Here is a 16,610-nt window from a genome sequence, read left to right as displayed (position 1 = left end):
TAATTCTCATCACATTTATTGGGGTCTTCTAAGATAGTAATGGTGACACGTTTCAAAAGCCAATTGTTGACTACATTTACTCAGAAGGCTTTCATGAGGATATTTATGACATGGGCAAATGGTTTAATAGGATAGTTACACTTGCATGTGAAACTCATTTGTAAACAGCTGGAGACCTGTTCCAGAGCCATGCTCACACACAGCTCAGCACTGCTGGACTGGGCTAGGTGTTTTAAGGTAGAGAGAGGGGATTGCCGGTTCACATCTTGGTTCCCTCTTACTGAAAGTACAGGAGTTTCTAGCTGTTCTTTCAGCATGAGGGCTTCCATTCTCGCTCTTTCTTGGGGATCCCGAAAGAGTTTTAAACGGCTATTTACAGCACAGATGGTGATCTTTTATTAAAGAAATTATTTAGGTACTGCTGTACTCTTAAATGGTTATTCTGAAAGTATTACTAGTTATTTAATATGTCACTGAAATATTTCTTATTATAATGAAAATTGCTGTATGTGAGATTTCCACATTAATATTATGTTTATGTTTACTTAGGTATTGGCAAAGCACCATGCTTGGGAAGTTTATAAATTTTTACTAAATTCTCTCCATGACAACTCGAGTCTATGAGTGTTTTGTTAGTGTCGTGGAATTGGTTACAACTCCTAGTGCCCCTGTGGACAGCAGAGCGGAACCCTGCCCAGGCTTTTTGTGCCATCCTCTTACCTTCGGGCGCTGTATCAGACAATGCTCCAGTGCTATTCATAGCGTTTCCATGGCTACTTTTTTCAGAAGTGGGTGGCCATGTCCTTCTTCCCAGTCTGTCTTAGTCTGGAAGCTCCACTGAAACATGTCCACCATGGGTGACCCTGCTGGTATTTGAAATACTGGTGACACAGCTTTCAGCATCACAGCAACATGCAGCTGCCACAGTATGACGACTGACAGATGGGTGGTGTGGTTCCCCGATCAGGAAATGAGCACTAGGTCACAGCAGTGAGAGTGCCAAATCTAAACACTAACCAGACCACCAGGGCTGGCAACTATGAGTTTACCTTGTTAAAATTGTCTTATACTGTATTGTATATAAAACTCAATTTCTAAACATTCTTTCTTCATAAGGCCACTCCATGCCCAAAAGAACCAAATAAAGAGATGATAAATGATGGAGCTTCCTGGACAATCATTAGTACGGATAAGGCAGAGTATACATTTTATGAGGGGATGGGCCCTGTCCTTGCCCCAGTCACACCTGTGCCTGTCGTAGAAAGTCTTCAGGTGAGACCACTTAATCATAAGCTGACTTTCAGCTCTTTGTAACTGCTCTTAGATATGACTTGGCGTAATTTTATTTCACAATAATGTTGATTTTTCTCCAAATCTTATGATTTGGGGATTTTGTTATACATCATTTCTTGATTAATAATATGAAAATAGAAGAAACATTTTATCCAAGAAAATTTAAATTTAAATCAACTTGTATGTTATCTTGAGATATTTTTAGCTCACTTTGTCTTAATAATCATGTAATTTAAAAGAAGCATTTTTTCCCCAAGTGACAGTCAAATGAGAAACTAATCGGCATACTTTAATGAAAAATGAAAAGTTTTCTCAATGTTATTTTGATTTTCTGTGAATTGCAGCTGAATGGCGGTGGGGACGTAGCAATGCTTGAACTCACAGGACAGAATTTCACTCCAAACTTACGAGTGTGGTTTGGGGATGTAGAAGCTGAAACTATGTACAGGTACTTGATAAAACTTTTTTATATCATCCAGAATTTTTGATGGGAGTGGGTACATGAGATTCCTTCCTGATATTGATTGTAATATATTAAGCAACTTTAAGTTTCAGTTCTAAAATTTGCCTTACTCTTAAGTGATTTATATTTCCTCCTCAGATGTGGAGAGAGTATGCTCTGTGTTGTCCCAGACATTTCTGCATTCCGAGAAGGTTGGAGATGGGTCCGGCAGCCAGTCCAGGTTCCAGTAACTTTGGTCCGTAATGATGGAATCATTTATTCCACCAGCCTTACATTTACCTACACACCAGAACCAGGGCCACGGCCACATTGCAGTGCCGCGGGAGCAATCCTTCGAGCCAACTCAAGCCAAGTGCCCCCTAATGAATCAAACACAAACAGCGAGGGAAGTTACACAAATGTCAGCACAAATTCAACCAGTGTCACATCGTCTACAGCAACAGTGGTGTCCTAACTACCGTCTTTTTGCTAGGACTTAAACTGACTGGAGTGTGGCAACATGTTGGCAGAAAGAAAAAGAGAAAAAAATGAACAATCTTGTGGTTTCTTGGGAAAACTTTTCATACCAGGTGATACTGTTCAAAAACCCCATACCTGCAAGTGCTGATTTGAAGTGCAGAAGCCACAGTAAAACAAACACCATCAAAATGTACAAACTATTGGAAATTGATTTTTTTCAGCTGTTATTTTTGTTCGGTTGGTATTTGTTTGGTTTTGTTTAAATGGGCAAGAAATAGAGATGTGGCTGGAATAAAAGTTAATCAAACTAGAAGACACAAATCTAACATAGTTTTTATGGACCAAGGAACTTGTATAAGCTTTAGTAAAGGTACATTTTCACCATACCTTTTTTATATCACAGTATATAGTACACCTTTGTTACCAAATAGGTTGTTCTCTTCCCCGCCCCCTGTGAGCTTTTGCTCTTAAGTACATTCAGGTTCCGAGCCTGACCATGCTTGTTGAAGTACCATACTCTTCCAGGTTCTTTTGGTCTAAGGCTGGAACTGTTCTTTCTATTTTATTTTTTTTTTTAAAGCTGAAGTCTTAGGACTTTTCATGAGTTGAAATTGTTTTGATTTCAGCAAGTCAAATCTTGTAAAGGCCTGCATATTTTTTTTTTAAGATTATATGAAGTCTGTGCAAAAGCTTTAAAAAAATGCCTCTGCCTTGCCTGCAATACATGCAATGTACGTTAACTTAGTCTCTATTCTCAGACACTGTTGGTAGTTATTTCCGTGTTCTCCTTTTTTAAAAATATGTATTTATAGTGGTAATCCAAGAGGTTCTAACCTTTACATGGAATTAAATGTCGCCATTTAGTCATTAATGAGTTCATGGCACAGGACATGTTGGTATTTGAAGTGTTCTCTCCCCATTTCCCATGCATAAATGTGTCTACATGTTCTAGGATTTGTTCAGGTTTTCCCCCCTCCTAATCTTGTACATAACTTGTATTATGTGTAAGTTAAACATTTTATTTTGAACTTGGAATGTTCCCGGTGATTTCATTCAGCAGGGTGTTTTCTGCCTTGTTGGCATATGACAAAAAAAATATCATGCGAAGTGTTTGCTACCACTTGGTAGGTGGCGCCCTTATTGTATAATGAGGAAAAGCTCAGCAAGAGCATGTTTTTATTTACTTTTTCTTTTTGGTAGCCTAGGCCAAAACTTCATTGTAATCTTAAAACAAGATGCTTTTATTAGATGACCAACTAAAATAGCTGGAAGACAGTACTTGAGAAACAGATAGTTGTGAGATTATAAAATTGCAAGTGTAACATCTTTCCATTTTTCTCCCTGCCGTTTTTTGTTTTCTCTTCCCCAGTACTGAGCATCTTCACAAATGTCTCCCACTCGGAAAACATTTCTTTTCCATTCAGTTAGGATTTGATCGCAGTCAGGGTTGTGAGTTGGCCTTGCATGCTGGGCTCACCAGTTGTACCTGGCTTCCATTCCTGCTCTTTGGTTATGCCTTTGTTCAGTTTCTCAGAAATTCAGCCTATGCTGGGCTTCGTTTAGTACAGGAACCACGTGTGTGGTGTTAGAGGACACCGTCTAGTGATACAATCATCCTTCTGAGAGTAAAAACTACCTCTAGATTGTGGTAAGCTTTTACTGTCCCATAAAACAGGAGCCACAAGTACCTTATGAATGCAAAGCTGTTAATTTCCTGCAGTGTTTCCATGCAGAACATTGTCTTTGTGGTGTCCAGCGCTATTTTGAACAAGTTTCCATAGGTAGACTTTTTAAACATCCTTGTAAGTAGCTTTTTTTTCCCCAGCTTTGCTATCTTCTTCACTCATTCTTTTGCTCAGACTATGCCATTGTAAATACAATTCCTAATGTCTTTACATCACTTTTTCCTCAGTTTTCAAGGGGGAAGTCATTTGTAAAACATGTTAGTGGTTAAATCAAAGTCATTGTGGTTTTCTCTTACTGCAAGCCTTTTTAATTACTCACAGGCTGCATTATACTATATATAGCCTTCTCTCTTCAAATCTGCTCTAGTCACTAGCTTCTCTCCTGTGAGCTAATCTTGCCTCACACTTTAAATCTGTTTCAGTGATGAAGGGCAGAATTCATTGTGGCCTTACCTGTCTTTGTTTTAACTGTTTACTGGCTTTTTCTTGCAAACTTGCTTATTTTGGAGTAGTGGGTATTCTTCTTCCCGTTGAGTCTCGGTGTTTCTGTTCAGAGCGTGGAAATGTTTTCAGTGCTGCTTTACTTTTAATGGGCCACAAGTTTCCTCCGCTTCCCAGGTTTGGTATTTAGTTAGGAAATTCTATTAAATTAACTGATAACAGATGAGATGCTTTTAAAGAACAAACTATTCCTTACCCAGCTTTGCAGCTCAAAATAATTTTCAAGTTTATGACTTTATTAAAATGAACTTTTGCTTTTTTACTGTTTAACTATATCTTATTTGGCTCTTCATTTCTTTTAATAAGATAATTGAAATGATAGACTGTAAACCCTTTTCCTGTTTTTTAAAAGTCCAAGAATGTACTTACACAGACATTTCCCCTGCTATTTTATGCCATTCTACATACCACAAACTAAAGACTGAAATGATTTGTCTGTTGTAGTTTATTGTTTATCAGTAGTTCTTTTGTCAGCTGCTTAAAAAAAGTTTTCATGGATTTGTGAATCACTTTCAGTGTATAATGTATAGGAGCCTTGTCCTCCGGTTATGGTAGAACACGGCCCCTCTCCCAATGGTGGCATTGTTAGAGATGCTGGTCATTTTCCCTCATAAAGACCCTCTCAGAATGATAACCTCTTCAGTTAAAGTATACTACATTCAAGTGTTTTCTTCTTTTAAATTCTGTTTTAGAAGTATATCTTAGGCTCTCATGATCCTATGCAGTTTCTAAAAATATGCGTAGAAGCTGAGTCTGATCCAGTAAGTTTTTATTAGTTCCATTGAATTGATCACGTAGATTGGCCTTAAGTGCAAAATACTCGTTTTATTCTGAATGATTTTAGAGTTAAACACTAGTATAATATTTAACCTGCTGCTGACTTCTTAAACTGTGGCAACTAAAGGCATCCTCATATATGTATTAGTGAAATATTTGTCACCCTTACTCCACAGACTTATTTGCAATCATAACTGGTTAGTTTGTTTTTTAAATGAAACTGGCACCGTCTGTGCCCTCAGAGAAAATTTCCAATGCAGTTTTTGGGAACTAAACTAGTCATGTTTAACCAGATAATCCATAGGGATGGAGGGGTCCTTTTTGAAACAAAATGCTATTCGGTTATTAACCAAGTTACTTATTTTTGGTTTCAAAAGCAGCTGTGTTTCTGATGAGTACTGAACAAATGTGTGTAATTTTCTGTGCCAGACTTTTGACTTTGTTTTCAAGCACTGTAATGTGGGATGGATGGTTAGAAACAATAATATATTAGGGTTTCTATTTAACCCTTTCAGGACTGAACTGTATCTCCTTTCATTAATTTTGCCCTGTGTCGTGATAAATGTTTGCCAGCATTCAGTACTGTGTTGGTCCAGATGTAGGTTTATATGCTCATTTTTAGCTTATTTCTTGTACCTTGCAGCATGCTGTACGCATTCAGTCCTTAAGGGGTTTATTTTACAAACTGTGCGCCTGTAAGGTTTATTAGCAATAAGATAGAAAATTGAGCAAGTTTATACCATAATTTTGTAGAAAAAAGAATCTGCTCAGTTCCATATTTCATCCATGAGAAACTTGCAATATGGGCAGTTTCAAGGAATAAATAAAAAGGAAATGTAAACCATTGTAAAAGTCTTCTCTTGGCTGTGCCTGATGCATGTGTTATCGTCTTTGATTTCAGAATACTTCATAAAGATAAAATGAAATTCCGTATTACAGTTCGTGTATTTACAATCTTACCTTGTTACCTGCATCACATCAGAGTGGTAGGCATGCTAATTTCCTTTCCACTGTTTTTAACTGTGTAGTGGTTTAAAGAGTTGGGGGTTTTTTCTCCCTTGAGGAAATAGTCTTTGTCACTCAAGGGGCATATTTCCCAATTTAGGAACATTTCAAGCTAATCTCAACAAAATTGGAGAGTATTATTTAGCAACAGCTTCTTTTTTCCAGTGTGAGGTTGACATTTGGTCTGGTGTACGAAAGAACATGTAATGGTTTTTGCCTTTTGATGGGGGCTTCTAATCAGAAAGAGAGCAAAAGTTTGTTTAATAGGGAAATAGAAAGTAAAAGGGGGAAGTAACATTTTTCAAATCATAGCACATTCATTTCTTATCTGATCTCCCCCAAAGGAGAAAAATTTAAGGTTATCAGGATTTTGCTAAAGACATCTTGCTCTAAAAGTAGATTGTTAAATAAATAAGAACCAAACAATTTAGTTGGAATTTGAATTGTGAGGCCTTTAAAGGCTGAGAATTATGGTGGTTACCTGATTTAGAATTTAGAAGAGAATAATAAGCTTGTGCCCCTTGCTATAAATAGTGCGTGATCACTTTCTGTGCAGTCTTATGAAAGATCCGTTAAGTATATTTTCCCCGTTTTTGTCATTGAACCCCTAGATGGTTGCCAGTTACAGAGATGCAGAGGGCAAGCTACATCAAGTTCTAGTGGCAAACCATCACAGATGGAAGTCCTCTCCTTAAAAAAAAAAACAAACTAGAAACATACAATAAAAAGAAACTGTCAAAAAGGTTAGTGCTAGAGAACAGTGAGGGAGACAGGTTAAGTTGTATATAAAGTACAAATGAGGTGATGCATGTGACATACAGGTTAGAGCCTAAAGCTTAAGGCCGAGAGAACTGTATGCCACAGGCTCTGTCAGGACCTGTAGGACTGGACAATTAGACACACAGTTCTTTGTGTTAAGGATAAGGTCATTTGTGTTCCTGGTACATAGCTGTTCAATAGATAATGTAGTGAAAAGTGTTATGCACACATATGTAGAAATCTTGACTCATCTTGGTTTAGGCAGATAAATATTCCCTAAGACAGAAAAGGAACAGGGTTTTAACTACACCAAGAAACATTCATACTAAACACAATAGGTTGTTTTATAATAGTTGGGATTTACAGAATGTTTTGCTTTGGGGAGGTGACACTTTAAAACATGGTATTCTATGAAAACTTTTTAAAAAGGTAAGTGTGAAGTTAGGTGTATATCAAGTTCTTTCCAGCATGATTGTAGTCCCTGCTTCTCATCGTCTTAATATTCCACCACCCTACTCATTCAGTATGGTCAAACATGTAGGTCAGTCATTGCTGGCACCTTTACCTGTTGATAATTTCTGCTGGTGCTGGACAAAGTAGGATCACTAGTACTTATTTAAATTCCAAACTAGCAATCCAGAAATGCCCCAACCTTCTTCGTATAAAGGAGTGAAGCATGTGACTCGGTGAGTCCCACAGTGGCCTCTTGAGCTGTCTTTGACAGCTATTCCTTTTTCCTAGAGCTAACTTTTCTCTCTGCAAGGCTGCTCTCTCTCTTCTTCCTCACCACACAACACAAAGTTAGTGGTTTGGTCTTCTCCTATTCCTTAAACTGTCACAACTACATTCATAATATGGCATTCAGATATTTAGATGATATAATGAAAAGTTTTGGAAAAGATATAATTGTGACTTTGAGGACAATAATTGTGACTCAATCCTAGAGATTGGCTCTAAGAGTTGTCAGCTGGTTAGATTCCAAAGGTGCAGATGGTGTGATCTTCAGGAAGAACTTCAGCTGAAGGACAATGGGATATGCAGCTGTTTGCTAAGAAGCATGAATATCTAGCCCTATTATTGCTGGATAGTGCCAAAGGTTAGAATTAGTTAAGACACAACTAGGAATTTTTAAATGGCCACTAACGTTCCAGGCTCTGCGCTTAATCAGGATGTGGCCATTTCCTGAAAATTTCTGCTAGAATCTTGTGTTAGTCTGCTCAGGCTGCTGTAAGAAAATACCATAGACTGGGTGGCTTCAACAGCAGAAAGTGATTTCCTCACAGTTCTGAAGGCTGAAAGTCTGCGATACCAGCATGGTCAGGTTTTGGCAAGGACTTTTACTGGCTTGCAGACAGCTACCTTCTTGCTGTGTGTTCACATGGCACCGAGAGGGAGAGATCTCTGTCTCTTCTTAGGGCCACAGTCCTTTCTGACTAGGGCCCGATACATGACCTCATTTAACCTTAATTACCTCCTAAAGGCCCAGATGTCTCATTCGGAGTTAGGGCTTCAGCATGAATTTTGGTGGGGAACACAATTCGGTCCATAGCAGGGCTCTTCCAAGAAGCTTTCTAGGTTATGTTTAAATGATATTTTGAATGTCCATCTATATCATGGTATTTGAGTTTCCTGCATTTTAAGTCTTGGTGGGGGTTTCTCAATAGTTAGCTAAAATGATGAATGGCCTTGGGCTCAGGGACAAGGGGAGAGGCAAGATTGAAGGAGGAGTCACTTTGGCCACTTGTAAATTGTTTTGTGGCCATTATTTAATCCTCATCACGACCCTATGAGCTAATATGACTGTTTTAGAGATGAAGAGACAGGCTCGGGACTTGCCCAAAGTCCTATGTTAAATTTAGCAGAGCTGAGATTCAGATGTGGACCCAGGTGGCCCAGGGTCACCTCCTAAATGCCACGCTAGACTTAACTCACAGTTATTAAAAGAGCAAGGGAGTCGAGTTGGGCAGTGGTTCTGGGACAAGTTTTGTCTTAAGGAACCATTATAAGGAACAGCCACTCTGTTTGAATCCTCACATTTCACAGTTGAGAAAAACTGAGCTCTAGAGAAGCTGAAAAAACCAAATGTGATTATGGATTGAAAATGCTTTATTAACTTGAAAGTGCTCTTCAGTTGCCTGTTGTTTGGCTTTTGTTTATTATTATTTTAGTGCCCTGACCTCTTGGCTAATTTCTTAGTTCCACTGGCCAAGCCTTACACATAAATATGTGCTAAATTACACAACTGTAGAGAGAAGCAGCACGGACACTTCAAAACATTTTTCATCTTCCAGGTGAAGATAATGGATCTTCATATTTTAATAGCTCTAATAGCCAATTCTAACTTCAGTTGAATTTCTGGGCCTCATGTGTTGGCTTTAGGAAGACCAGCCCTCAACAGTATAATGATCTGAATGATTGGTGCTCAAATCGTAGATGCCATTCTGCCATTGATTGATCATCTGGTGGCTGATTGTGTAGCTCTCCACTACTCATTTGCCTTATTTGTAAGTGGGGGGAAAATGACACACAGTTCCTAGGACGGAGCACAAATGAAAAACCCTTAGGTGTGGTCCTGGCTCTTTTTAGCCTCAAAGCCAGATATCTGTTTTGTCCTTTGTCAGGTTCAAGAGTCCATTTGGCCTTAGTCTTCCGGGATCAATGCAAGCTTACTCCTCAGGCATTGTCTTTGCTTGTTCATTCAAGAAGATAGTGATATGGCTATTTTGCATTTAATACTTCAAAGATTTAAAAATGTACACCTTCCAATATGGTAGCCATTATTGGAGTTAAAATAGCTTTTAAGTCAGAAACCAAGACTAGTTAGGGAGAGGGCATTTTGTGAGAATAGCGGAAACTCACAGGATGGAAGGGAAGCCAGAATTATGCGTGAAAACAGAACAAAGGCAGCTCCTGGAGGTTGAGGAAGCTCTAATTGTAAGAGTGGTCTGCTCAAGGAGCCGCTGCTTTAGTACATTCCTTCTTTTCTTTTATCCCTAAGTCACCTGCTCCAGATCCACTTCTGCAGATGAGAGCAACTGGCTGTGTGAGCCTAGGCCACTTGCCTGTCACTGTGCATCTAAAGGAAGGGTCAGTTAAAAGGAACCTCTAGGGGCTCTTTGGTTTCTGTGATGAGGGGCCTGGATTTACAACCAATAGGGGCGGAGAGAATTACTCAAAAAGGAAATTGAGGTTGCTAGGATGGGGGAATAGATGCCAGGCAGCTGCTCTAGAGGGCTACAAACAAATTCTATAATAAAACATATTAAGTATATTCTGTGTGCTAAGGGCTTTACATGAAATATTTCTTGTTCTTCAAATTCCTATAGGCAGTTTTGAAAAGAATGCTCAGATCGTGAGCCACGTCAGAACCTCTCCGATCTCCTCTACCCTTCTAGGCTTTTCTAGAAATGCCCCTTTCACAGGATGAGCTCTCGGGAACTCTGACCCTACTTTTCTCACCTCCACAGTAGCCGACAGACTCAGGACCACTGGAAAGCCTTCCTGTCATGTTCTGCAGGTGATTGGGCGGGAAGCAAATGGGAGAGCACATGGGCCTTGTTTTGACATGGGAATCTGAGAAGCAGAGAACTGGTTTGCAGGGAGAAGAATGAAGCAGACATCCAAAGAAAAGTGGGAGCACTCCCAACTCCAGCCCCTTTCTGAGACTCAACTATATTCCTGCCCTTGGGTTCCGAGAAGTACCCCATTATTTCCCTTCGATGCTTGAGTAGGTTCCTGTTACTTGCAATTGCTGTCCTAATAGGTAAGTCTCCCTGTTGTTATCTTAATTTTAATGATAAGAAAAAGAATGGCAAGTGTTCTTTCTAGAGCTCCACAGCTTTAAGAGGCAAAGCTATGATTCACATAAGGTCCACTGGACCTGTGTTAGAGGAGATGAGGGATTGAAGGCAGTACCAACATCTGGGGAAGCATAGAGACAGCATTGGAACAGTGTCTCAGATTGAGGTGGTACGGGATACCAACAGGTAGAAGGGCTGGTGTTTGAAGAGGAGTGGATGGACTGACAGAAGGCAAGGAGCTTGGAGACCCTGGATATGCGTAGTCAAGGATGGATCATCCCGTGTGACAGAACCATAGGAGCAGTAGGGACTGTTAACATGCTTTCGTATAGAAGTAACAGGTTCCGGCGTCAGATTAGTAGATTCTCCAACCATGTCTGATGGGGGAACCCTTCCCCGCACCTCACATCTTTCCTTTGGAGGGACTTCTGTTAGTATTTGGTAAGATTCCTGGCCTCTGCCGTTTACTCAGTATTAATAACTTTGCTGAATTAATTTAGCTGTACCACAGCCAGGAACTGCAGATAGAGTAATAAAGTCCTGCTTTCATGGCGCTCTCTAGTGGAGGGAGACAGGCAAAAATAAGTAAATATATACAGATGCATGTTTACCTATTAAAGGGCTCATAGTGAAAATCTCACTCATCTAGAGCCCAGAGATGATGGAATCTGACCATCAGAAGTCCTCAGCTGCATCCAGGGGCATATATGAGTGAGAATGGTTGTGTCCTGAAGGTACTGAGTATGTAATGGTCACTATAAAAATGTGTTGTTAATGACTACTTTGCCATTTATTGCAGTCGGGGTGCTGTGCACACATGACAGTCGTATGAAGCTGGCTGAGAAACTTACACTGTCCCAGCTGTCTGTCTTGGGATCTCTTTCAGCCACCTTGAGGTAACCCCTGGGCACACTGTTCAACAGGCAGGGGAGGTGGTGGGAACCTTGGGGCATTGAGAGATGAGTCCAAGATGGTTCCTGTCCGCGAAAGCCCGTCGGGAAGCAGGCTGTAGCTCTGGGATTCCCATATGCCAGGAGGGCTCCACTTAAAGTTTCCAGAGAGAGCCCCTCCTTAAAGAAGAGCCAGCCCTGTTGGAGACAGGAGTGGAGGTTGAGGGAAGGCGTGAGCATGGCAGGGACCCTGGTGCAGCTGACACATGAGCTGAGGAAGTCCATACCACAGCTTGCCTGCCGTCTCTGTTGGTCTGATTCAGGAGTGACCTCTCCCTACCTCGGAATGCAGCTGGAAGACTGGAGGTGCCATTTACCAAAATAGGGAAGACAGAGTGGAAGCAGGAACAAGTTGGAGTGGGGGAGGAAACCAAAAGTTAGCTTTAGGAATGTTAATTTTGAGATACCTGTTAGACTTAAAGTTAAAATGTCCCGTAAGCAGTTAGACCTCCCTCCCCATTACCCAGCCAGTCTTCCCCGTCAGTAAATGGTGCCGCCCTTCTTCCAATTGCTTAGGGAAAAACCTCCAAGGCAATCTTAGTTCGTTTCTTGCTTTCACATCCCACATCCAGTCCATCATCAAAGCTAGTCAATGACTCCTTCAGAATATATTCCAACTCTGACCACTTCTCATCACCTCCACCACTACCATTATGAGCCAGGCCACCATCCGCTGTTACGTGGGTTATTCCAGTTGCTTTCTAACTGCTCCTCCTGCTTCCTCCCTCGCCCTCTTAGAGTCTGTTCTCCACAGCAGCCAGAGCAATTCTTTTTTTTTTTTTTTTTTTAAAGATTTTATTTTTTCCTTTTTCTCCCCAAAGCCCCCCGGTACATAGTTGTGTATTCTTCGTTGTGGGTTCTTCTAGTTGTGGCATGTGGGACGCTGCCTCAGCGTGGTCTGATGAGCAGGGCCATGTCCGCGCCCAGGATTCGAACTAACAAAACACTGGGCCGCCTGCAGCGGAGCGCGCGAACTTAACCACTCGGCCACGGGGCCAGCCCCGCCAGAGCAATTCTTTGAAAATATGTCCCTCTGCTGCTTAAAGCCCTCCATTGACTTCCCACCTTGCTCAGAGTAAAATTCAAAGTCCTCCTCATGCCCCTCACCTGCCTTGCCACCTCTCGGTCCTCATCTTCCACCCTTTCCTGGGTCTACTGTATTCCAGACACTCTGGCTTCCTTGTCTTTCCTTGATTTCCCCAAACGTGCTCTCACCTCAGGGCCTTTGCATTGGCGATTCCCTGTGTTAGGAATACCCTTCCTCGGATGTCCCCAAGATCAACGTTGCCCTCACTTCCTGCAGGTTACCGTCTTTAAACACCTTACTCAAAATTGTATTTCTACTCCCATCACTCTATGTGCCCTTGATCTGTTTGTTTCTCTTCACAGTGCTTACCACCACCTGATGACATTTTGTGTATTTACTTATCCACTTGTTTATTTCTGTCTCCTCCAACCAGTGGGAAAGCTCTTTGAGACCAGGGACTTTGTTGGGTTCCTCGCTGTGTTCCCAGACCCTAGCACAGTGCCTGGCACATAGGTGGTGCTCAGTAGATATTTGACAAATGGATGACTCAGTGTTTCTTAGCCGCATCATTGGATGGCCTGTCCACTCTGCCTGGACAACCCAGATCCCTGCTTTAATTCAGAAGCTTGATGAAGTGGCTTCTCTGGAATGCTACAGTGACAGAAGTGTCTAGAAGTGACAGGAACTACTCAGGACCAGAGACTCAATGCAGAGACAAGAATATAAATACTGGGAGTGGGGATTCTTGGCAGTCAAGAATATGGGATTATAAAAAATCAATTTGGTAGTTTTATGTAATAAAAGTTGTCATTATTAGGTGCAAGGAAGTGCGCATGACTTCCCATTAATGGGGGGGGTAGTTTGTTAGGGTATTAATTAGATAATTTCCATTTAATATAAGGGGTAGGATTTGTGAATATTTTCAGAGAAGACAATCACACAACCTCATTTTGTGTGACAGAATTCAGAATTTTCTCCTATGCCTAATGGTGCTGAGTATTTGTTTATCATGTGCCAGACACTTAGCTAAATGTTTTATTTATTATCATCTTGAATTCTCACCCATCACAAAGAGGAAGATACTATGATTCCCATTTTTCAGACGAGAAACGGGCTCAGTGCCCAGACGGTAAATAGGAAAGCCGCGTGTTGAACTTCTTCCACAGGATATTGTAAATTTGCAGGACACACAGTGACATCCGTTAAACACCATGTAAAGTACTATTAAGTTGTTTTTATGTAATTACTTAATAAATAGAACCGTTGGGTATTTCTTTTGGCCTGGAGAAGCTATGAAAAAACTAACAAGATGCTCAAGGTACGATGAGTCAGGAAAGTTGGGAACCTCGGCACTTGTGGTTAAGAATTGATTTCTTTGGTTTAAACCAGTATTTCTTACTCAATTAAATCAGGGCTTCTCCCTCACTTTTAAAAAATTTTATTTTTAGCAAAGTAATGCAACCGTAAGTTTAAAGAAAATCATAGAGTACTAAAAAGCATAAATGAAAATCACACTGTTTCCTCAGCCCTTTTCCACTTGCCCAGATCCAACTACTTTCAAGTCAGTTATCTGTCCTGGCATTTTTCTCCATATTTCTAAATAATATGCATATACTCTGTTTCTTGACTTGTTAATTTCAACATTATCTGTCAAGTTCCTGCTGTTGGGGATGAGCATTTTGCTTGCCTACACCCTTGTTCCCATTCCTCTTTCTTCCTAGCCTCCAAATATCATACAATTTTCATTTAAATCATGGGTCAGTGTTTACGTAATTATGATTATGTTTTATTATTCACTCTTGAGAGTAGACAATAATATGTATAGGATACTATAATTATGTTTCCTTTCTTGTACAACTTTTTGTTTTTCCTGAAGTTAACAAGTGCGTCATTTTTCCCCCACTCAGTTTTCTGTCCCCTAGTCTCTCTCTATTTTCAAATACTCCATTAGATTATTAATTCTGAGTTTCCGCTATGTGCCAGGCGCTGTTCTTGGCACTGAGGATCTTCGGTGAACAAACTAAAAGAAGCCCTTGCCCTCCTGTAGCTTACATTTGGTTAAATATCCATCATTGTTATTTTCCAAAAACCCAGACATGTCAGATAATCAATAAAACCATTATTTCTTCTCAGAAAATCATCCTTCCAGAGACCTCTGTCTAACTGCTGTTTGTCCTATGGGCTTTTTCCTTTATATGTCTTCTCTTACAGTTTATTTGTGTGGCTCTATTTGTTTGTTTATTTTTACTCTCTAGAACATTTTAGGAATGTTTTTTAAGTCCCTGGTTTCTAAAATTTTACATTGATATATATGTTGCTGTACACTTTTCCCCCCCAAACACAGGTGCTAGACATTCACTGGGCACTTTCAAAATAGATACTTTAGAACTTTGGTGGAGTTTTCTTGTTTTGATTCTTTGAAAGTTTCTTCTCCATTGTCTCTGTCCTCTCTTTGCAGAATTCCTACCCGTCAGTTGACCCCCGCCAACCCCATCACCCTGATTGATTCTTTAATTTTCTTATCTTTTATCCTGTTTTCCATTTCTTTGTCTTTTTGCTCCATTTTTCAGAGAGATTTCCTCTACTTTTTCTTTCAGCCCTTCCCTTTATTTTTTATTTTGACACTTTTTTTTCATTTTCTAAGCTCGCTCTTGTTCCTTTTTCATAACATCCTGTTCTTAGTGTATTTTATGGATACAATATTTTCTCTCTCTGAAGTATTTATTATAAGATCTATTTTAAGAGAGTTTCTGGTTCAGGAGATCTGGGTTGGGGCCCAAGAAATTGCATTTCTAACACGTTTCCAGGTGATGCTGATCCTGATTTGGGGACCCCACTTTGAGAACCAGGGGTCAAGGCAGGTTGGCACACATCTGCCTTCCCTTTGCAACTTTTCCTCAATTGCAATTTGGTACCAAAAAAATGAGCAAACTGAAATGCAGCTAAGAAGCTCAGGGGGCAAGATATACAAGCTTCCAAAAGTCGACAGTGAGGAACTTGAATCTGTAGTTGAAAGAGCATAAACGTGGGTTCCGGAGACCTGCCTTTTAGCCCCCATCGGTCACCGAATCATAAGAAGTTCACCTGAACTCTCAGGCCCCTGTCCCCTCATCTGAAAAGTGGGAGATTGTAATAGAGGATCTTGAGGGTGATTTTGTGATCTATGACCCCACCATCAAAAGCTTGAAGGCTGCTACTAGAAAATAGAAGTCAGTACTATTTGCTAAACACTTATGTGCCAGGAACTGTGCTAAGTACTTGACCTGCCTGATCTCATTTTTAAAGCCCTCAGCACTCTGGGTAGCAGGACATTATTCCCATTTCATAGAAGAGGAAACTGAGGGTCAGAGAGGCTGAATAAATTGTCCAAGGGCACATTGTCAGTTATGTCAAAGCTGGGAAGGTGGCCCAGCATAAGAAAAGAACATGAGCCTTAAAGGCACAAAGACTTGGCTCAAACTCAGATTTCCTCTCTCACTACTCAGCTTGTGGTCTGGGACACCTCGCTTTATTTCTCTAGACCTTAGTTCCCTCATCCGTAAAATGATGGTAATGGTGTCTGCCTCATTGAGGGTGTTGGTAAAAATGCAGTTGAATACGTAAAGTGGTTGGTATAAAGTAGGCATTCATGTTTGATCTGGGTCACATGGAAACTCGACTATGCTTTTAGGTGGAAGGCAGTCTGCCTGAAAGAAAAAAAGGCAGACCTGCGTTTTGTCACCTGGCGGAGGAGGTAAAGGGGGACTTTCACCTGTGTGTGAGCAGCCACCTGAATTCTATAGTAAGAAGTGTGAATGCTCCGTATTCTCGGCCTCCCAGAAACCACATTTGTTGTTGCGAATTAAGCTGCACAAAATTCAGGATGCCCCCATGGAAGAAGAGACTATAAAA

General features: G+C 40.5%; 1 protein-coding gene across 5 annotated transcripts in view; it reads left to right on the top strand.

Annotated features, from left to right (window-relative positions):
* Nucleotides 1–6,033, top strand: part of RBPJ (recombination signal binding protein for immunoglobulin kappa J region) — a 223,215-nt gene extending 217,182 nt beyond the window's left edge. For all 5 annotated transcript variants that reach the window (XM_046656186.1, XM_046656183.1, XM_046656185.1 and 2 more), the window contains 3 exons: nt 1,117–1,272; nt 1,638–1,741; nt 1,895–6,033. In XM_046656186.1, the coding sequence (XP_046512142.1) occupies nt 1,117–1,272; nt 1,638–1,741; nt 1,895–2,210 (576 nt within the window). In that variant the 3' untranslated portion in view covers nt 2,211–6,033. The remainder of the gene's footprint in view (nt 1–1,116; nt 1,273–1,637; nt 1,742–1,894) is intronic.
* The last annotated feature ends 10,577 nt before the right edge of the window (nt 6,034–16,610 follow it).

Source organism: Equus quagga, chromosome 3 (assembly GCF_021613505.1).
Source record: "Equus quagga isolate Etosha38 chromosome 3, UCLA_HA_Equagga_1.0, whole genome shotgun sequence".
Classification (NCBI taxonomy): domain Eukaryota; kingdom Metazoa; phylum Chordata; class Mammalia; order Perissodactyla; family Equidae; genus Equus; species Equus quagga.
Note: the sequence above shows the minus strand (reverse complement) of the source record. Positions and strands in the feature narration are given on the sequence as shown.